We start from the raw sequence: 23,122 nt of genomic DNA on the forward strand, positions 1-23,122 counted from the left end.
CTCTATTTTGGACCCGCATTCCAAAGGGCGCGTTGCTGCTCTCGCACGGGGAAGGCAGCGAGGCTGAGCAGCACACCGGCCAGGGCATAGGGCGAGGAACAAATAAAGCGTGCTCAGAGGCTTTGCCCCCAGTCAGCCTGCCGCCTGTAGAAGTGAAGGGAGGGGAGGCAGGGCTCCTTCCAAAGCCCGGACGTTGAAGCCTCTATTTTGGACCCGCATTCCAAAGGGCGCGTTGCTGCTCTCGCACGGGGAAGGCAGCGAGGCTGAGCAGCACACCGGCCAGGGCATAGGGCGAGGAACAAATAAAGCGTGCTCAGAGGCTTTGCCCCCAGTCAGCCTGCCGCCTGTAGAAGTGAAGGGAGGGGAGGCAGGGCTCCTTCCAAAGCCCGGACGTTGAAGCTGAACTCCGAATCCAAGTTAGCTTTGTGTTGCATGCATTCAACCCAACGGCAGAATCTGCCCGGCAGCAGTGTCGGCTGAGCGGTTGGGTCCAAGGTGTCCCCTGCCCTCCACTGTCTGGAAACGCAGCAGGGTGGGCGTTTTTGCTGGCACACCCGCAGCCTGCTCTGGGAGTCAAAATGAAGCCATTCCCCAGGTTAAGCACGTCTTCGAAAGATCACCTCTAGAAAGGGAGGAAAATCGAGTTCATCACCTCTCTCAAATATACTGGAACTACCAGATTTCAGTAAATCATTACTTCATTCAGTAATGATGTAAACGTCTCCATAACCTGAGCCGCTACGTTTGGGCAGCCTGAAGGAAAAATGAGATGTTCTGGAAATATTTACAGCAGTTCAGTGAATCAGTCCTTTACGTGCTCTGTTTTGATCGCTTTTAAATTTCATAGCAGGGTGGTGGGTGGGAAACATTAATTCCTAGAAGAAGAAATTTGGCAAGTGTTATTGGTGTCATTCTAGTTGCTAGGCATCGTAACGGCAGACCTTCTCGAGACACCACTGTGCTGCATTCTATACACACAGCAGCTGTCAAATGAATTACTCAAGTGTAGACAGGAGAAGTGTAGGGTGATGGAAAACCTCAAGAAAACTCCCAAACCGAGCAATTAAACACACTACCAGAGCCTTTAACACTTTCAAAGTAAAGATTATAAAAAGATTGTTTTAAGGTATGAACTATCTCTATTAATAACCATGTAATTGGAATGTTAGAAAATGGTGTTTAGTACCAAAATTACTAAGAACTTAAACCACCGGATTGGTGAGCAAGTGCACAAAAACAGAGTCTGCAGACAGGGCTAGGCTAGCTTTTGACTGGAGTAATTTTTTCGCAGACACAAAGAACAGTTCCTAAGCTAATTCAGTTTAAGACTTGTTTCCTCGCATTTGACAATAACTCAGACCTGAAATAAAGCACAAATGCCTCTTAACTTCATACTCACAGGCAGAAGTAATGAGCACTGTGTAGTTCCAAGATCTTAGAGGACAGAATGACAGTTCATCGTCATGGGACAATTTCTTTTGGCTATCGATGCATTCTTTCTAAAGGTTAAGCTTTAAAACCAAAACAAAACGCCTTTTCTCCTTATATATCTACCACATTTGAATCCTTGGCCTTTCTTTACCTTTATAAACTAAAATTAAGGAACAAGTTAACACGAGGTGAACGAGACTTGCACAAGTTACCATCAATAAGAGTACAAACGGGAGCAATCACTGCAAAGCAGCAGGTATGTACCTTAACTCCAATCTTTATCAGCATTGTAGGAAACAATTAAAATCCTCCATTTCACACCTCTGAATTGAACATTAATTTGTATCCAATTCCCGTCAGACACACATCGTTTGCCGCAGCGTGAAGGATTACGAGGGTTTTAATCACAGACAGAATTGTGACACACCAAGAAATGCTGCTGACACTAAGGGTGTTTGCTGCAGGCACTAAACTTCCCAAAGATCCACTGTCCAAGGACTGTTAGCTCCAAATCCAGCAGCAGAAAGAGCAAGTGTAAAAAAAGCCTCTGAGCTGAATAAAATCTCGGGTCATGAGCCCGCATTCTGAACTCAGCTGTAGGTTATGATCGCCACTTTGGTCATGTTCGAAGCTAGTGTCTAAGCATATCGTCAAGAGAAACGTCGTAAACAGAACGAGCCTAAGAATTTTTACAATGCTACTTAAATTAATGGCAAACAATTTCTCTACTGGGTTATTCAGCATGAAGATTTAGACATCCATGGTAATTTAATGCCTGTATTTGCAGGTGTCTCAGAGAGGCTGCATTACTTGTGACACAGAGAATGGTATTCTTCTGCAAAATGACGAAAAGTTCAGGACACAGGGAATATTTTTCCCTTGCGTAACTTGGGGTTTGGTCACGGGTTTTAGGGTAATATATACAAAGCCCCACAAATCCTTAGAGAATTCTTTTGCCATGTAAAAAAATTAATATACTGATTTTAGAAAACAGATTTAATCACAAGTGTATGAGAAACAAAGTTTTGCCTTCCAAGTCTAAACATCATTATATGTTTAAGCAACAGAGCCACTAAAAACATCCACTTTCAAATCAAAACAGGCATGTCTACGTAGATTTAAGTTCTAATACAAGTTTTCGTCTGTTTTTCATGAGTCCTGTCAAGTGTACATAGGAGACTTCTTAGAAATCAGACTGACTTAAGTGATAAAGTTGCTAATGAAGGTTGGATGCTAGAAACACCTGCTTCCTTCTGCGCTGCTGAAAGCCATGCATGAAGTGAATCTTGCACTCTGCCTTGGGACAGCAGCGCACGACAGTCGGATCTGAAAACAGGCTGCTTTCAGAATCCTATCTGAAATGCTGTTTACCATGCAAAAAGTAATTGATTTTAGAGCATCGTTAACATGGTGCATCCTGTTACAAATCCATGGCATACCTACCAAACGAGTATAATTCACCCACCTGAATTCAGGTGGTACCGAACTGGCATCTTAGGTACATCGTTTCAGACAGCCAAACATGTTTGTCCTCTCTGTGCAATTCATCACTACCTCTAGTTAGAGCCAAACACCCTGCCTTCGAAAACTCAGCCAAGTAATTGCTGTGAGAATGAAATCTCTGAGTTTGCTGGGACTGAAGGATAAAAGCAATTTCACCTCAGTGTACTGGTCACAAAGTTTGTCTAAAAAACAAGGCTGAAGACTGGAGAGAAACGTCACCAAATTCAAACCCGGTTTCTGCTCCCAGTTTATTTTCTTCTCCCTGCGATTTCTATTACCTTTGCAAACCCATTCATTTACAAATCAAAGCGTGTTTGAATTAATGATGCCATCAGTGGGTTTTTTCCTTATTTTTACTACAGAACACTGTGTGATTGCAGGCACAAACATTTACTTCTCGACAGAAGCCATGACAGCCTGCCGTGAAGTCTTCTTTCCTTTCTACACACCTCGCCTGCCCAGATTTGGTGGAAAAAAGCCAAAGAGCCTTCACTACAAAATCGCCACATTTGCTTAAGTAAGTATTTCCTCTCCATAGCTGAGGGGGATCAGAGAAGAAAATACATCTAGGAACTCCTCACCACTCTCCCACTGACAGCCAAGCCCTTTTAGATTCCACTACTTCGCTAAGTGGCAGACCTGTTTCACTAAAGGAAAGCCAACCCTTATTTCTTGCTACACGTTACTTAAATTTGGAGACTACGCTTCTAATGGCCCATTTCTCTGCTACCCTTTCTAAAGCCTTCTGCTGACTCTCAGAACATACAGTAACACTTGCTGAGGATAACACTACACTCTTGCCTGGTAACCCCTTAAATGCTTACAGTTCTAGCTACCAGGGCACTTCTGAGCCTAGGTGTGATCTCTGACTGGAATTAAACATTACTCAATTTTTCAGCTTGATCTGAAATGGTTACAAGTAGGAAGCTTCGGTTCAAAACAAAGCAACAAAAAAATATCAAAGATCATGACAAAGAAGAATCTGATGGAGGGTCCACCAAAGAAAAATATATGAGAGAGTAAAGCTGCTGTTATTTACTCAGTTTTATCATCAAAGAAGTAACTAACAAAATTATCAGCAATCTATGAAAAAATAAAAATCACGAAAACATACAACAGAAGGATGAAAATAATTTCTCTAAACAATGCAATGAATCCTACACAGTGAAATCCTGCAGCCTCTACCAAAGATAATGTGCAAGACAAAGCTATCAATAATTTAAGAACTGTATAAACTGGTGAAGGATACATCTATTGATCATTATTAATCAAAAGTACAGATAAGGACCTTAACTAAGGAAAAGTATAAAACAAAGATTACTGGAAACACGCAGCAAGTGAGATCTCATTTCTGATCAAGCACTGTTAGGGACAAACTCACTACACAACTTTACACGTGAGAATTATTTCTTAAAAAGAGTGTGCATGCCCATGTGCGCATTTGTGGCAAAAAGCTGAAATAAATCAAAATCAATCAAATCAAGACTGGCTCACATAGGTCAACCACAGCTAAAATCCAATCCAATGGAGGAAGAGCAGCGAGCTGAATCTTACATCCTAATCTGACGTAAATTTTGTAAACTTTTTTTTTCCCCAAGCATGAATTCTGTTAGGGCCCTGGAGTATTTTGGTAGTTATTCATAGATTATATCAAGATCAATATTAAAATATAGAGCTCTAGAGATGACTGAGGGATTTAGGGTCACTGGTATCAATGCAGAATTCTTTGATTCACTGTCAACTTGGGTGTTAAGGCATTGTAAAAATGAGGCAATTACTACATGTGCTGGCAGGTTCAGCTAGCTCTGCCTCTGTCCACACCACCGTTCCTGTGGATAACAACACTATATGACAGAGGTAGTCCTGGAGAGAAATTTTTAACAGGAAACTGAGAAGTTAAAGCTGAGGCATTAAGCTTTGCTAATCTTTCTTGGTTTACTAATGAAGGCAAATGGTGGATACACGCGTGAACAGGAAATGGAAGTAAACTGCCTTATACCTTCTCTATGTGTGCCTTGTTACACCTGTGAGCATACACAAGTTCACCACTGTATGCGCTTCCACAATTCTTTACTGCCTCCAAGTCACTGTTTGCAAATAAACTGATTTTCTTTTACTAGTAAAAGCTATTTCTTTTTAAGAGGAAAAAGGTTGTGCGTTATTGTTTCCTAAAAACCACAGGGAAAATAGAAACTGATTTTAATTGTAGTTATGCACACGCAGTATGTGCACCTGTATTTCAGACTCTGTATGTGGCATTAAATCATGCCAACTGCATATTCAGATACCTTTCATGTAAACCACTGCAAAAACGAAGACAATGTCATTTTTGGCCAATCTATGTTTCAATAAGAAACACTTGTATTTGTATATTAATTGTACCTAGAAGGATTAATCTTGGAATAACATTACCCATGATTCCACATGTGAGCAGCACAGAACTGATAACGTCTCTGAGCACAACCTCTTGCTGTATCACAGATACTAAATTCCACCAAATTTACTAAGATCCATTTTAAAATAGCTTACATTGCCATTGCAGCTTTTATTTTGAAATGGCCCTCAAATTTTAAGCTTAATATTAATGAACAGTTTATACCCACGTGCTCTAGTGCCAGCATTGTCTTTAATTTACACTAGATCTTCTCACATGTTGGAATTTCTCTACAAAATGTATCAGAATAGGCACATCCAAGCATTTTGAATTTGTATCCACTTTCCTATTTATTTCTGTATCTTTAATTGACCTCCCAAAGTTTGTTGTAAAGCCTTGAAAATTCCTGAGGTCAAACTAATGGGCCTGGATGACTTACTGTTGTCCACCTGTTAAAGAAGCATTCCAGGTTTTCGAGTCTCTCACAACTTCACAGATCAGCATGATCAGCATTCTTCCTACCAGGCCTGCGGTCCTGGTGCCAACTCTTGTACTCGAAAATGGAAATCCCCTTTTTTTTTACTGGAACATGTTTGGCTCAGGAGTACTGTTTTCACTGCACGTCTCCTGACTGCTATTTCCACACATTCAGCCTCTTACCTTTACCTCATCACCAATTGATAAGCTTAAAGTATTTCCTTATGCTAGGTGAATTCCGAGTTATCTCCCATTTCTATGCCCTATTTCAAAGTACCAAAGGTCACATTTTCCTTAATAGGTCCCTGATTTCTGACACCCGATACAACTATTTTCTATAATGTTATAGATAGCTTTTCATGCTGTAAACTCACTACAGCGACTAAAGTTAATGTATATGCCAGGTACGACATAATGGAATAATCTACTTCATTATTTTTCTTTTGCTTCTAAGACTGAGATACATATATACCTGATTGAAAAACAAATTAGAAGTGCCTTTTTTTTTTTTTTAAATAGAAGAGTCTAGCTTTTGGCATTCTATTCACGCGAGAAGTTATGTATATAGTTGTGTTTTGGTTTAAGCTGGATTTTATCGGAACCAAAACTAACAGTTAAAAGATACATGTCCTCCTATTTAACTAGGCAAACCTGACTAATTTGTTTTCCAAAACCAGGTCAGGTTCAAACCCAAACAACGCTTTATTCAAACAAATCCTTGACACAGAGGTTCATCACAGCTTCCTGCTTCGATTCACTTTGCCTATATGCTTTTAGAAGAATGACCACAGCCAGCAACAGGCATACTGACAGTATTTTTCCAGCCTGCTTCCATACTATTAAAAAAGGCTTAGGAAACAGAAGCTACCAGAAGAAGCCGTAATACTTATTCATCTACAGTCCAGGAAGTGCAAATACTATATATCTAAATATATGTAAAAGGTGGCTTGTTAAATAACTAAACAACAGGCTGCCCATCCGATACTTTAAACCAGTTGTTTTTATTTAACTATTATTGGCCTCTCCAACCCAATCACCTCACTGTGGAGCTCTCCACAAGGAACATTTATCCACTCACCACAGACAGAGCCTCGCACTAATCTCCTTAAATGTGGTCTCTCGGGGAGGTAGCGGTATTTGCATCCAAAGATACTGAGGTTTGAGGTGTGATCTCCGAAGAACCGGAGCTGGCGGTATCTCTCCCCACAGCGGTAACAGAAATTAGTGTTGCACTGCGAACAGGTCATGTGGTCACACCCTTCTGTTCTCTGGATGTGGATCTGTAGGAGCAGAAGAGAAAAAGGATTTTTTCCCCCCTTCCCTAAGCGCAGAAAAACAGGTACTACCCAGTGCAGTCCATGCGTCAGATGAAAAGACACCGTGAGCAGCCCCCTGCTTGACTCACCATCTGCATTAACACGGCAGCCGTCCCAAGACAATAACGGTTTTCGAAGGCACACTTCAGAGCACTAAACGTGAGCTCTAGTTGATTCACAGTTCCCATAATTTTCTATGTAACGCTCCTTTGTTTAATCACTCTTTGTATCAGATGAGAATGTGATTACCAAAGTAGTATTAAAAATAAAACATTATTAAAAATAAAACATTATTAAAAATAAAAGCAATAATATCAATTAAAGCAAATATAGTTATGAACTCTGTTTGACCCCTCACAGATGGGATTACCTCCTACGCCACTTGCGGCCCCACTCCCTTTCCCACTGCCATCACAAATCCATTTGGCATTTTGTAATAAACATCAGAAAGGCTCTACTGTTAGAGTAAATGATCTGAAAAATATTGGATTTTTTTTTTTTGGTTAAAAAAAATCAAAAATGTCACAAACCATATAAAAGAGTTACACCGAGCTTTCATAATACCCACATGTACAGCACGGAGCTGGGCTGCCTAGGGTCTACATCCATCTTTCTTCTGACTGCCTGCATAAATAGCTCCATTCCTGTACCTCCATGTACTCTCCTGCAAAACTGGTACATTTACCTATTTTGCACGTATTTCGTAAGGCTTCAGTTTTAGTTAACGGTACTAAGAGTCTCAGGGGAGAGAGCAGTCCTGGGGCTGAGTATTTCACTAAATCAACTACGACAACACAGCTACTTCCAAATGTTGTCAAACACGAATTCTATTAACAGTGTGGTAAACACACTTTTCCTAGCTTACAGAACTGCTAAAGACGTCTGTCCCCCTCATCCTGAGACCATGCTCCACAGCGGTACGGCAGATAAAATCACCTAATAATTGAGGTTGGAAGTGACCCTCGGAGGTCATCTATTTTAATCCCTAGCTCCAAGCTGGGCTAACTTCAAAGTCAGATCAGATTGCTCCAGGCCTCATCCCACTAGATTTTAAAAATCTCCAGGTATGGGTACGTCAATCTCTCTGATCAATTTGTCCCATGCTTCACCACCCTTACCCTGGAAATATTTATTTCCCCTCCCTTTCACTGCAATTTTATTTGTCAAAACTTGTGACTGACACATGAATGCCTCCTGAAATCCTTATCCATATCTACATGTACCTCTTTTGCAGGGAGGTACAAGGCCTCACCGCTCAGCAGCCCGACAAGCACCACAGATGCTGAAAGCTCAGGTACAACTGAAGCCTCTCACCTCCAGAGGCTTGGAACTCCTGCGGTACCCAACATTCTTGAGAGAGTGAAGTGTGCTTGTTCTCGGGTGCTGACCAGGGTTTATCTGGGATCTCAGAAATCTTGCTCACCTGAACAGCTACTGAAACTGGCGCTTTACACACCTAACGAAGTGATGTTTTCCACCACCAATACTTCTGGCAAAATATTCCAGAGCAGATGTAGTCAGCAGTAGTTCCAGGTACACCTGCCAACATCCCTGTGCCAACAGCAGTGATCTCCGAATTCATATTTCTGTACTTTCAAATGCTTCTTTTACACAGAAGAGGGGAAAGACATTCACAAAAGAGGATTGGACTACAAAACATTCCTTCCTAGTGGGCAAGTATTCTAGTGGACTTGCATTCATCCCATGGAAGGGGATGCAAATAGACTGGGCAAGCACTTATCGCCCTTCCCTGAGGAAGGCTGTGGTATCAGACGTGCCCTGCTTTCCAGAAGTATCTGAAAAAATACCATCTCTGACAAGCTTTATAAGCCACCTGGCTTCAAAACTGTCACATTTAAGCACTGACTACCAGGAAAGTGGAAAAAAAAGTCTACCCCCAATATTACACTAACTTAAGCCTAACTTCTGAAGGTATACACTATTTTCTCCCAAAAGGGATATTGTCAGTGTGACTCCTACTTTTACTTTTCAGGTTTCATATTAAAAAAAATGTTGACCCTACTCATGGAGCCATAGTTTATTTAATTCCTAAGAGACAAACTGAAATCAAGGAATTTTACTAGTGGCTTAATGCATTTTAACAAATTAACTTTAGAATTTAATTCCAATTAGTTTTTTGGGGGACTGAAATTCAGACCGCAACTATACAGAATTTTGTCATTTCAGAGGTACCTTTCCTTATCTGCTGATTCAGTGACATAACTCCATCCTAAAAATGTAAATGAGGGAATAAGATCTTATGACAATAACGAGAATTAACTAGTTGTTTTCTTTTCTTTTTGAATCAAGACTGTTGAATTCTCCTTTCTCTTCTCTGACTTACCAACCCAACCTTTTAAGTTACCATCCATCCTAACTGAAAATCTGTGCAAGCCTGAAGCCTACAAACCCTAGATGCAACTTCACATTTCAAAAATTAACTTATTTGCTCTGGTAATAAGAACTTCAAGGAGCTGCTGGCAACAGAGATGTACATTCTACCATCAATACTTTCAGAAATACCCATCTCCTGGGCACTGCCTGCCATCCTTCTGCCCACGCTTTCCTAGAAGCATCCCAGCTCCAGTGAGCCAGGCACTGCTCCAAATCACATTTGAATCTACTTGTTTCTGCTCTAAATCCTCTGAACACAGTGTCCTCGTCAAACAAAGAAGTTGATAGAGGATTTCTTCTCTTACGGACACATTGCAGTGACATGTACTTTACCTCCGTTTCTTCAGAAAGCATTACAAAATTTTTAGTGAATACTTATCTGCACATAATAGCGGTCTTCAAAAGCTGCAAGTTTGGCACAACTGGTTGTACTTGTCTCTGGTTTTTGTTGAAAAAAAAAACAAACTTCCCTTTTTTAGTGAGGAGAGCCTTCATTGAAACATGAAATAAGAACACCCCACAACCTTCGATGTGGGGCTGGGACTCCCCATCATCTGCACACACTGACAGTGCCAGATGAAGTCGGTACGATTCAGTCAGGCTGCTTTCAAGCCCAAGACATGACATCTTACCAGATCAACTTCAGCTCTGGTTCAGATGGACATGCCTGCCTTCCCTCAGGATAATCCACCGACAGAGATGGATTACAAATCTATAGGTTGGGAGAGCGATCAGTGATGGGTCAGATATCACCACAAGTGTTCCCGCTCCGTTGTCGATACCGTGGCACGCAGCAGGCAGCCAGGGGATGCACGGGCCGGGAATGCAGCTTGCTATAGTTAGCTGTTGCCATGTGGGGTTTGGTGCCACGTAACTCCAGGCTCCCCCCAGCAGCACGGTGGGGCTGGAGGGGGCAAGTGAGAGCCAACAACTGCAAGCCCAGTTTCTGCCTCCAAGCATTCAGTCAGCGTTACTGGCTCCATCCTGCACTCAGAGCCTGCTCCAGCACAAAGATGGACCCTCACCTTACAGGGAAAGGTTTAGTCATTCAGAAACCCAAGAATGGTTCCCAGAACGAGAAGGGTGAAAACTGCACATCAGTGGCAAAGCACACAGCACGCAGAGTCTTAAAGAAACAAGTGAAGTAGCACAGTGGCTATTTCAGACCCTGGCTTTACTCTCCCTCTGTAGGCTACTTGCCCTCTCGCAGAAGTCTTCCAGGGAAATCGTTTCCAAGAGATCTGAGGATGAGTGGCTATTTATCCTCCACTCCTCCTGATTCAAGCAAGGACTCTCCTCCCTCCAGAGGATGAGAAATAATCCACAGAGCACCTTCAAAAAACTATGTCCCAAGTTATTTACTAACACTCATACTAATCAGAGCAGTGAATCCACAGATAGGAAGCGTAACTCCTTGACTTGCATGGACATCCTTGTTTACTTAAGTTCCTCCTTCTGTTGGAAGCCTTCTGTGCTAGAGCTGCTGTTTGCTGTTTCCCCAGACAGCATTGTCATTGAAATCTGTGGTAAGAGCACATACATGAAGTACATCCTCGGTTTGCTACCCTGTAAAAACACTTATGGAAAAAAGGCATTTTGATGCAAAAACATTGTCACAGGAAATTGTAAAAAATACACCCCTAAAACAGTAGTGGGAAAGACAAATAAGGTTATATATTATATGAAAAGACATCTAATAATATGCATCAATTTTGCACCCATTAGCCAGCTCCCTCTAGAACAAGACCAGCACTTTTTTGACAAGTCTTGCTGAGAAAAATGGGCTATGTTGAGTTTCTCAAAACAGCGTATAATAAATTTGGAAAAGGCTCTATTAAAAACCAAAAGGCCAAAATTAATTAAGATACAGTTGAAAAAATAAATTTTGTAATATTTCACTACTGATACATAGTCACAACATGAATCTACAGTTATGTATTCTGACAGTGTGTAATATTTTTATTTGCTTATGCAAGCATATCTTCAGAAAGATTGGGTAAATATAAGCTGTTGCTATTAGATGCATTAAGGCTGTGTACACCTACAGGAAAAAGGAATGAAGTTGAAGCTTATTTAACAGTGCCCGCTAGTATTCACATTACATAGGATTATGTTCTTCCAAAGCACTTACCAAAATCACTGAAAAACTTGTGAATACTTGCCTAAGGATCTGCCTACATACAAACACAGCGCAAGAGTTCTCCCGTTTTCTCACCTGCGCGCCCAGACAAGATAATTGTGTACTCTACTTCTCGGTGGTAGAGCTACTTAAAAAGTGAATGTATATATGTTTGTGTGTAGGTACACTTGCCTCCAGAAGATGTCTGTAAAGTATGGTCACAGTTTACACTGTAATTAGTATCGCACTTTGGAAGTTACCGGTAATTTCACGTTAACTCAGTATTCTACCTCTACTGAAGTTTCTACCTTTAATTTCTGGTATCTTCAGTTTTAATAAAGGTTAAATACAAATATCTTGACACTCACAATTTATTCTGGACTCTTCCCTCAATCTGTTTGTCAATTTTGGCTGCTGCAAATTTTTAACCGAAACATGAAAAAGGTTCTTTCAATAGAACATATGCACATATCAAAATTAAGTATGTTGTCACCTGAAACACTGCCTATGCGGATCTAGAACAAGGATAAATCAAATAGTATGTCACAAACTATGTTTTTTCTGTCACTTTTTTCTCATTTTATTTGTCAATAGGATGGTCATCTGATTGAATGTTATTTTATATAGGTTTTTTTTGGGGGGGATGGCTGAAGACAGAGGCAGAGAAAGCATTAGCTTCAATTCCCTGACCTCAAATTGTTAACTGTTGGTATGTTTATGCCCGTGTGCCCAGACATCTATTAATGCTGTGAGGAAGATAAAGAATGCTGCATAAGGTGTTGATTTTATAACTACTCATTAAAGGATTATGGAAAAAAAAAATCCGATAAAGCAAAAGCACAGTGGGACTAACCGCTGGCGAAGAAGTTCTTTCGATTACTTCCTGGTTGTAGATCTGACTTAAAAATAAACAATGAGTTGATATAAACATTTTGGAGGTTGTAGGCAAGAACTTTTTTCATCTCTGCTGAAAACGATCAGGAGCGGGGGTAGCAATACAGTTTATAAAAAAGTTGAACTCCCCTCTTCGATATTCCCTTGTAATACCCTGTTACCTTGTTAACACAGGCTGTTCTTCTGTGCCAGTTTTGTAACTTTCCATACTGCCTCCCACCACAGAGAGGATTTTATTTTCTTTTGATTATGAAGAGAAACGTAAAGTCTTTTTGGAATCAATAGCAAAACTCACACAATTCCAGGTTTCAAAATTAGTGACCTAACCTGCATAAGTTTCAAGAGTCCAACCTCTTCTTTTGAAGATGGCAAAGAGTTGTACATTTGACGTTTAAACTTAAAACTTAGTGAGGATAAACACGTTAGGGTTAGCAGTTTTAGCTCCTTTCTCTTTCCAGCTAGCAGTTGTCTTCTTCCCTGCTTTTCCACATTCATACTACTTTGCCTTTTTCTTTTTTTTCGGACAACTTATTTTAATAGTTACATCATACACGTTGTCATAAAATCTGAGTCTGGAAACAAGTCAAAGAATCAAAAAAAAAAAATCAAATCAAAACAGCTACTTCTTCCCACTCCAAAAGGAACAAAGTTTCTAAAACCATTTTACTGTAAGACTTCCCAGAACGTGAATTTTTTTAGAACTGTCTCAAGCCTATCAAGCCTTGCCAAACAGCAAGCTAGTAAAACTGTTCAGAGGTGACGTGTGTGCAGGAGGAAGGGCAAACAACCGACTGCTGATTTCACAGCTTCCCAAGTTTTGCTCAGTGTTTTGAAATCTTTCAGTTTCAAGTTATAGCATCACAGGCAGTTTTTTTCCAAAACCAAATTAAGACACTTAATAAACCAATAAACATTTTCTTAGTTGCACAGGGTAGGGCTCAAAGTGTGACAAGAGTATACTTTGGAACTTTAGAAGTAAATCTTCCCATTCAATATTTATTTCCTACCAAGCGTTCCAGTTTCCTTACTTGTTCTCTCCATGAAGCAGATGTAGAGCAATAGATAAGTTCAGGTTAGGTGCCCCCTTTCAAAAAAACAGACTTACACCACCATGGTGCTCTCAAGGTTTAGACTTACTTCTCTATCAGTTGCTGGAAAGAAGTGCTGCAAAAAAAAACGCGAGCACACACAACGGCCACCTTCATAAAGGACAGCCAGGGCAGGGGTGTGCGGGGCTGTTGCATCTCATTTGAGTAGTGGGAAATATCTCCTATCCTGAAAGTGACTAATGACATTTTTAGGGCATGGGACTGCACTTCAGTCTGTTGAAAATTAAACTGATTTATGGGAAAGGCTTGTAGATAACTGACATTTAATCCTACAAAACCTCTGGTTTCGCCAAATCTTAAAGTCTGTCCTAATTACCTTGCTGACAGAGTACTTTCTGCCTTACTCAAACTCAATTCACTCAAGCTCTTTGGAAAACCTAACAAAGGGCATGATATTTCTCTAAAGCTTTATATTCCTGTAAAGCTTTAAAGCCTTATTTTTAGGAAAAATTTATGCTATAACACACATTCGCTATAAACATACACTAGCATCTCCTATCAGGGTTTCGCTAATGTGTCCTTTATGTGCAGAGATTCTGCAGAATCAGTGCAGGAACCAGCAAGTTAAAACATCTGACCTCTTTTTCTCAATGGGTCACTGACAAAGAATCTGCACAGCAAGCGTGAATTCCATTTCCAATACCAAGCAGAACCTACAAATATTTACGTTAAATACATATTTAAAGAGTTTGAAACCACTACCTGCAAGCCAAGGGAGAGCAGCTCACCTTGCATTTTGGACACTTCTGGGCATTCCTCTGCCCGTGTTCGATTTCGTTGGCCCAGTGACGCAAGAGCTTGTCTCCCTTCTTGTATTCTTTGCAGTTAACGCCTTCATGCCAGGGAGAGTGGCACTTGAAACACCAGACAAATTGGCAAGATGGACACTGGATCTGTATAAATGAGAAAACACCACACATTTGCAAGCTGGGCACTGACCCAGCTGGAAAGCTGGTTTTAAAACCACTGCTCTTAATTTAAGAAAGCAGCGGCCCAGGAAAGGTCTAACATCTTTTAAAATGCCCCTTTTAAAAACACAAGAAATTGTGGAAGCTACCTTTTTCTGTTTCTTTTTTTTAAAAGAGAGAAAATACAGAGCTAACTGCTAAAGCCAGGAAAGGCCCCAGTCAAACAAAGCACGAGCAACTTGGTTGAAGCACAGGAACTGCTGCCCAAATTCACTGCGTGGCTCAAACGCCAAAAGGCAAAATCCAGGAAGCTTATTCAGTTGCCTCCAATATATGCATGAGGTCACCTAAAACTTAGCAGCCAGTTTTCAGTGCAGTGGATCTCCTGGTTATAAACTTCACTGCCGAGGCGATCACTGGGGAGTCATCCCTGGTCCTCTGAAGGAGCTCTCCATAGAGCCCAGAACAGGTTATGAAGCTTATATTAGAAATGGTCCAGGGAAAAGAGGCCAAGAGCAAGGGTCTCAACCAAGGGCCACAAATACCACCTGGAAATCAGGCACCTCCTTTTGCTCGACTGCTAAGGGTGAGCCGAGGCTGTGCCAAACAGCCCTCTTGCTACAGCCCACACCTAACGTCAAAAACCACAAGCCCAGCTCCTTAAATTGAGAAAGAATCTATTTTTCCCACTCCCTGGGCTTTAAATCATTGCGTCAAACAGGTACCATCGTCCTCATGTCTTCCTCCAGAGCCTGGCTATTCTTCTGGAAAGAGCTATGGCAGCTACTGTATTTGTAGAAGCAATAGAGGGACATTGCAGGTGCTTATCTGATGAAAGACAGGCCTCCTACCTGGATCGTAACTAAGGAAAGCAAGAACTAAAAGCCACATCAGACACAGGCCCATCTAGACTCACTTCTGCTGTGTCTGGCAGCGAAGCGTCTCAGCCTGAAAGACGGGAAGGCCCAAGCTCTGAAGCCACTGCTGAGCCCTGACCACCAGCCACAGCTGCAGGCCATGCCTGGTTCTGTACCAGCTGAGCAAGGGACTGAGGAATTCAACCACCCAGACAAGGTTGTATCTGCGTCCTGACCTGGTTCACCACCAAACTACAGGTGTGTCTGTGCTGGCCATGCGTGGTGCGGGGTGCTGTTCAGGAAACTACACCTTAGGGTGTAGCCACATGTGAAGCTCCCAGAACGTATTTCCAAAGTCCTCACTCCCACCCCAGTTGCTGTGCCCTCTGCTCAGACTGGTGGTGTGCTGCCTCCACTCCAGTTTAGAGTCCAGAGTAGGCCCTCTGACCTCCCTTAAGTATTTTGCTGGGGGGCAGCCAAAAATTATTTGTATGTGCAATTCCTACATCCGTCACTACTAGCATGCTAAAGCTGATCTGATCTCTGATAGGTAACTGAGAAATGAAGCCATCTGCTACCCTTAATACTATTCCTAGAGTTCTATACACAGAAATAGCATTGATTGTCTTTAATGGTTCACATTTAAAAAAAAAAAAATCTAACAAACACAATGGCTCAAGCTGAGCATTTTTAAGACCCTAGCTGACCACTATTTCAGTGGTTGTCTTTAACTACACCTGCAGAATGTTTCTTCACACTGCAGCACTAAGTCTTAGCTTCACCTGTATGACGTGATGTACCTCTGTGCAGCACTGTTTAACCAAGTATTTTACCTTTAATGATGGACCATATGACGTGCTGCTCAGCGTGTCACTTCAGCTCACCTTTTTATGCCAATCCACATCTATTGATCAGCAAGTGCAAGAATGGGAGTTAATGATCAAGAGAATTAACAATTTTCTCACTACCCATAAGACAGCATTTCCCTCTAGATGATCCTCTGCCTGCGGACAAGGCTAAAGTGCAAAGAAGGGAAGCAGCATCAAAGAGTTGACAGATTTTCTTCTTATTACAACACATTAAGATTTTAGTCAGTTACCATCTACTACTCACCAGCCTTGTAAAAAAGAAATATTGTAAGTGCATTTAAGTGTCAGCATACATACATTTCCTTCCTATCAAGGAAACTCAAAGGGAGCGTAATATTAAAATGGATGAAATTCTGATACCCTGTCCCCACTGTAAGTATGACTTACTGCTTCCTATAGCTACAAAAAGACATATTTCCTAAGGCACACAGTAAGATACCTCACACAGAAGAAAGCTGCACCTATCACTTGCTTCCTGTCAGTGACATTACTGAAGACACAGGTAGGCAGCACAAAACCAGGAAAGAACAACAAATGAAACTTATCATAGGGGAACAGCACATTAAAGCTGCAACATGTGGATGACAAACATTACTACTTTCTGCATGAGAACACAGTAATGTCTAAGGTCAAGATAAAGTATAAACGAAAATCAATACAAAATTATAACCGGTGCCCTTGCTCCGATTTGTTGGTCTACTAGGCCAGATGCTAAACCCAAAGAAATGCGCTATCCTGCATCTCTCCATTCATCACAGATGAATCCTCTTAATAAAAACAGGTTAATAGGAAAGAGGAAAATTACCACTCTGAAGAACCTAAAGAATAGCATATTTATTACTACTAACCAAACTAACAAAGAGCACTGATCTATTTCCACATCCTTTAGAAACCAATATGTAGAAAACATTAGATTACTAGCAAGTCCCCTGCCCAATATCTCTGTATCTTCCTCCCCACCCTTGCCTGCCCCAGCTTTGAATTTACATTTTTCAATAACGCATGTCTTAGCCACCCACTGCTGCGAAGACAGATTATAGCAGGCCTCCCATTGTGTTACTCAGTCTTTGTTACGCCCAAGCCGAAGATGAAGCGTGTAGCCACAACTGAGTGTTCTCCAACCTGAAAGTTTTTCAGACATTTGAAATGTAACACGTATGTTAAAAAACACAAACCCAAACCAACAGATCTGGGAAGCTGCAAGTTAAAGCTTTTTTCTTGAACAAAATGCCAACATAATTAAATTTAAAAGGTAAGTTTTGTGGGTTTGGCTTCAGGTTGGGGTTTTTTGTGTGTGTGTGTAAAAATCTGACACAATTTCACTGCAGGCTCTACCTTTCTATTATAGCATGTATATAATTGCAAGAAATGTAGCAGCTACCGGGATATATATTTAATCTTATACACGCACATTGACATGAGATGTTCCAAAATACACTACTTAAAAGTACTGAAATACAGGTTGAGGCTATAACTGCATGAACTCAGAATAACATTTGTTATCATGAATGGCCCTGACTAGCTGAAATGAACTAGGTGGGAACTGTCTACTTCATTACCAGGTTTGAAGTTTCCAGGTTCCTCTTCCACCTGCCACTCCTGACAGCACCATACACAAAACTGAACCGGTAAATAGATTTTACGTTTCGAATGGGCCACTTGACTTCCCTGTTGTTCAGTACTGTCTGAACATACCTTAAGCAGGCAAAGAAAAGTAGGTTCTTTTAAGTACTTATGAACCTTATTTTTCTTGGGACTAGTGACTGCAAAACAAAACCTAAAACCTATGCAGACTTGGATGAAGTATGACACCAGTGTGCTTAAGAAAGAGGAACAGAACAGGGCAATTACAGAAGTCTTTTAGATTCTTATTCCATTCTTTCTTTACTTTTCTGGAAGAAAAAAGAGAGTCAAGTATGATTTGCTTTATGGTTCAGTCTTAGTGCACAAAATCATCATAGCTAGGACACAGAAATGCTATCTACGTATCATTTAAAGCAATGAAACATATAGTCCAGCAAAGCAAACTATATCTGGGAAAAACACCCCAAAACATTAATCTAGTGTTTCCTTACACAATCATTTTTCCATTTATTTTATGACTTCCATTTCAGTCAATCAGAACTGAGAGGATGGATATATACACAAACTTCTGCGCCATCTGGAGGTCAGTCCCCCTTGAAATAGAAAAGATTACACAACTTCTCATAGTAACCCTTTTGGTTCTCAGCTTTCTGAAACACTGACCTTCGAGGCTAACATTTTCCACTTCCTTAGCTAGCTTCTTTACTGCAAACTACTCTAGCCATCATTTTCTTCGTGTCCCAGGAAAAAAAGCTTTCCAAATTGGTAGGTAACACCAACAAAACCCACTGCTCAATGTGAGATGACAACAGCAAAACTGAACTGCACATTTAAAATATTCTGAGGCCCTGAAGCTGCAAAAAGCTTAGTGGGATTTTCTGATGCTTAGTGGAATGCTAGCTATATAATAGGATGGCTGAATTAATTGTACAACTAATTGATTACATGAATTACAGTGTCTAACTACATCTACACAGTCACTTCATTCCAAAATAAATATGGGCTTCAGTCAAAACAGCTGCTTCCTCCTCATCACTAACCTGTCCCCACTCTTGTACCAGCTGAAAATAAACAACAACAAAACAAACAAATCTTGTATCCCATTGGAGCTGATCTTTGATCCAGCTCCCAGTGTGACACCAAAACACGATCACAAACAAAAGCAAACTGGCAGGAATGAACAGCTGAGAGCAAAGAGGGAGAGCTTGGCAAAAATCGCCATGTCCACAGCAGTTCAGGCTCAAGGCAGACTGAAGGGATGTGCAGCCGTGAAGGTAACTGCTACTCAAGGTTAAACTCTGATCCAAAAAGGAGGTAACTCATTGATAGGAACTACACAGATCCACTCTATCACAGTATATTTGCACATGCAGATTCCTACTAGTTCTAGAGCAACAAGTTTCAGAAACTCTTGAGTAGTTCAAACAAAAGACAGTTTATAACAGCTGCATTGAAAAAACATTTACATTTCCAAAGCCAAGCACTCAAACCCTTCTTTTATGTGATGTGTACCTCTTGACAGAAGTGAGCAAGAAAACTTCATCATGAACCTCACAAGCTGACAAGGCAGAAATAATGTCCAAGAATCAAGAACTGCTTCTTCATGGCAGGTCAAAGAACAGACATTAAAACAACAGGTGAAATCCAAGGATTGAGGAGGAGAGGGGGAAAAAAAAAAAAAAAACCCACACATAACAAAAAGCCCCTCACAGAACAAGCCAACATACTCACCCCTGTGAAACCCGTATCTGTTCCACACATAGGCAATGGCCTACCAATTTATCAATTTTTACCCATTTCCTTTGTCAGTTGGCATATCAGCTTTGACCAATGGATCTTTTCTACAACCACATCTTACACTCCAATTTAGGTTGTAAGAGAGGGAGGGGGCAGGGGTATTTCCTTAAAGCTGGATCCATTTGTGATGTAAAATACTTGATATAGGAAACTAACTAGTCACACTGCTGTAGTGTGTTGTTCTAAGTGGCACTAATGGGAGAAGAAAGGTTTGGATAACATGTTTCCCTTTTCTTCCCCTCCTTCCCTCTCAACACACATGTACCAGCTAACTTTCTAGGCTTAGCTCACCAAGGCTTTGATCACAAAAACAAAAACCAGCAACAGCAAACTGAACTGCTGGGGTTAGGTCAGTTTAGCTGAGACAAAACAGCTACAGTAAGGAAAATTAATCTAATAACTTTGCTACCTCTTCACATTTATAAGTTATTTATAATTAAATAGAATATCAAATTTTAGGACTGTCATTGATAACATTTCAAAAGTATCTGTTCAAATGTACCCCTGGATTGTGCAGTGTTTTCCTGCTGCAGTGTACAGGAGGGCGAGGGTACTGGCACTGAGCCCTCGCGTGCAGTGATCCTACTCGGAAGCTTGTGCGTAGGCTTTCCCCACGCATGACTCAGTTCTTCTAAAGGCAGCATTTCCAGTGCTGGTGCAGAATTCCTCTGGTGCAACTGCTGTTTATATTGCTTGAACGTGAATATGCAAGTCTCCTATGCTATGCGCAGAAGAAAATGAGTCTGTACCTCCAAAGAACCCATAATCCAAGGCACAAACAAGTTACCATATGGTCACGCGAGAATCTAATCAAACTGAGATAATAATGGTCCACAGCTACGCGAGTATGTACTTACTCACAAATACACAATCTTAAAGTCTTCCTTTTAAATCTTTCTCCTGCAGCAAAACTCATTGTGCTGCGCTCAAAATATGTCACTAAAAGTGTACCTATGCCAGAAAATAACAGGGAGCAGGTTGAAGACCTGGACTATGATTGTCCATGCTGCTGACTGGCATTTTTCTAATTATATTTCTGACCAGCATCAACCAGACATTCTCCCAGGCACACCTGGCCACAGCTTAAAGGACACTGTTTTGCCAGACTCTGTTCCCAGGGGACTTGGGCTCTGCAGATCAGAGCTACACGTAATGCATCACCACGGCACCAAAGTGCTTTTGGCTTGCACTATTTCATGCATCACACGGCCTCCCAGTCCTTCTGATACGTAGGGAACTTGTGGGAATATTTTAACTATAGCATTTCAATGCATCGAAGAGCACTGGTGGGCACAACGACCAGTTTTGTACCTTGAGGAACATCCCCAGAGTTGTCATCCCATGATACAACAGCTGCATCACCTGTCACCCACAACTGTGGGTCAGTAACAGCTGCTGGTGCTTTAAGGCAGACCACTGCAGAAGCATTACAACATCTACCTGCCCTGGACCGTACAGCCTGGCTACACCTTAGGGTGAAGGAGAATGGCTGTGGGCAGAAGGAATTTTACCTGCAGTTTTGAATCTCTCCACCTCCACATAAAATGCCAAAAATCTGAAAGTGTTGTGTCCACCACACTGCGGCATGCAATTCATGGACTGCACAGATCTACATAAGTAGCTCGTAACTCAGAGTTACTTTTGCCAATGTTTCTACTCCACTGGATACACAACCTTCTACCTTTTAATCTCCATACTAGGCTGGATCTTACCCCATGTAATTAGGGCTATCTAAACAGTCATCTAAACTCCTACTGAGGAGAACTGGTTTGTCCAGGAAAGGCCAGCTCAATCATGAAGTTAACCACAATAAATCTAATAGCCGGATGGAAATCTAACACAGAGCATGATGCTGCAGACAGAACCTTCATCTTCTGGAACTAAGACAGAATTTTTGAGCTGCTGAAGATCTAACTGTAATCTCCTGCCTTTTATCTCTAAAATCACAGTATAAATAAATCTAATAAAAGAAATGCTGAAAAAGTGGTGGGGCTTTTTTTCCATATTTCAAGTTTTCTGTATGTGATATATGATGTATTACCTTTGGTAAGGGACTGAAAAAAATCAAAACCAAGAAGCAAGACAGACAAGAGCTCTAGTTCTAAGAAAGAAGCAAGCCAACAGCCTAACATTGTAAATGCCCAGAATTAATTTGCTCTGTTTCAGGCAAAACTTGCCTTTGCTGGAGCTGTGTGTCTAAGATTAACAGTTATAGTGATCAATTCCCCAGTCTCTTCTGCTTGTGTCCATATTGCTTGCATGTCAGTAAGAAAACACTGTAAATTGTGTGCCAGGACAAAATTACGCCACCTGCCAAAGAAATACAGACTGAAGTTCAACTGCTTGAACTTTTAAGAAATCAATTAAGTAGTGGATCAACGATGTAATACAGATTCATATTCCTAATCACACCTTGCACACAGCCTCAGTGATACAAGAAAGCTCACTTAACGCCCACCAAATGCTGTCCAACTTTTGCAGCACCATCTAACCCAAGGCCCTGGCAACCATGCTCACTTTGTATTTGTTCTCCAATTTGGCAGGGGTAGGAATGTGGCCTCTCCTCCGGAAGGTTGTAAAGTGCTTGCACTGAGGGCATGGCTTGGTGCTGGAGTCAATGCGGCTGAGTTCCAGGAAATATTTATACTTGATGATGTCATCGTGGGGCAGGTTATAGAGGACAGTTGTTTCATCCAGGTGTTCACTGCACTCTGTGATCGGGCATTTTATATCTGCTTGTCCCAGCTGCACCTGCATATGGAGAAACCCAAAAGAGCTGTATGACTTTTCGCTTGGAAAAAGTAATCAAGCATTTGTGAATTTTGTGAGAAAATTTAATTTCAAGTACTGCAACAATCCACAGACTATCACGCATATCATCTTAAGAAGTATTTTGACTTACTCCAAGCACACTGCAGTTTTTCCAGAAGGTATTTTGAAATCCAAACAGAAAAGCAGATTACCCTTCATGACAACTGCAGTTATTAAATGCATAGTCTCAACCTATGTACCAGGGCTATGTACCCTGCGAAACCAAAACACAAGCCCTCACTAGCAGCACCCATCCAGCACTCCTCCGTGTGCAATGGTCAGTGCTCCACTATCACAGCTCATGAAGGCTGTGAGAAAACAAGGAATGGAAACATTTGTGCATTGTTTCACTGCAAATCCTGCTGGGAGTCACCGCACAAAGACACTCAAGTCAATTTAGGATGATCAGAGCCTAGGAGCTCTGACACAGTGCTAGCCCTGAGCTGGTTCCTGCTCAGCAAGCTCAGTGCCCTCTTCACTCTGCTTCCAAGAAGCTCCTTATATGCCACGCTGCATATGCAGCAAGTGTTAGCTGAGCTGGGGCTGGCCGAGCTAATAAATTTTCCCACAACTCAGAGCTTAAAAAAAAAAAAATTAAAAATAACATAAAAAGACAACAAAAAAAATATACAGAGGCAAGCTCAAGTTTAACAGGGCTGAAACTGTTGTTGATCTAATG

At 41.2% G+C, this 23,122-nt stretch overlaps 1 protein-coding gene across 1 annotated transcript in view; it reads right to left on the reverse strand.

Moving 5' to 3' along the window:
- The window catches only part of RNF217 (ring finger protein 217), a 25,651-nt gene extending 3,262 nt beyond the window's left edge, over window positions 1–22,389 (reverse strand). Inside the window, exons 1-3 of the mRNA XM_010160670.1 lie at window positions 22,150–22,389; window positions 14,346–14,510; window positions 6,864–7,065 (exon numbers count right to left, since the gene is read on the reverse strand). Coding sequence (XP_010158972.1) covers window positions 6,864–7,065; window positions 14,346–14,510; window positions 22,150–22,389 — 607 coding nt within the window. The remainder of the gene's footprint in view (window positions 1–6,863; window positions 7,066–14,345; window positions 14,511–22,149) is intronic.
- Window positions 22,390–23,122: the final 733 nt, after the last annotated feature.

This window comes from Eurypyga helias, unplaced genomic scaffold, assembly GCF_000690775.1.
Source record: "Eurypyga helias isolate BGI_N326 unplaced genomic scaffold, ASM69077v1 scaffold10381, whole genome shotgun sequence".
Taxonomy (NCBI): domain Eukaryota; kingdom Metazoa; phylum Chordata; class Aves; order Eurypygiformes; family Eurypygidae; genus Eurypyga; species Eurypyga helias.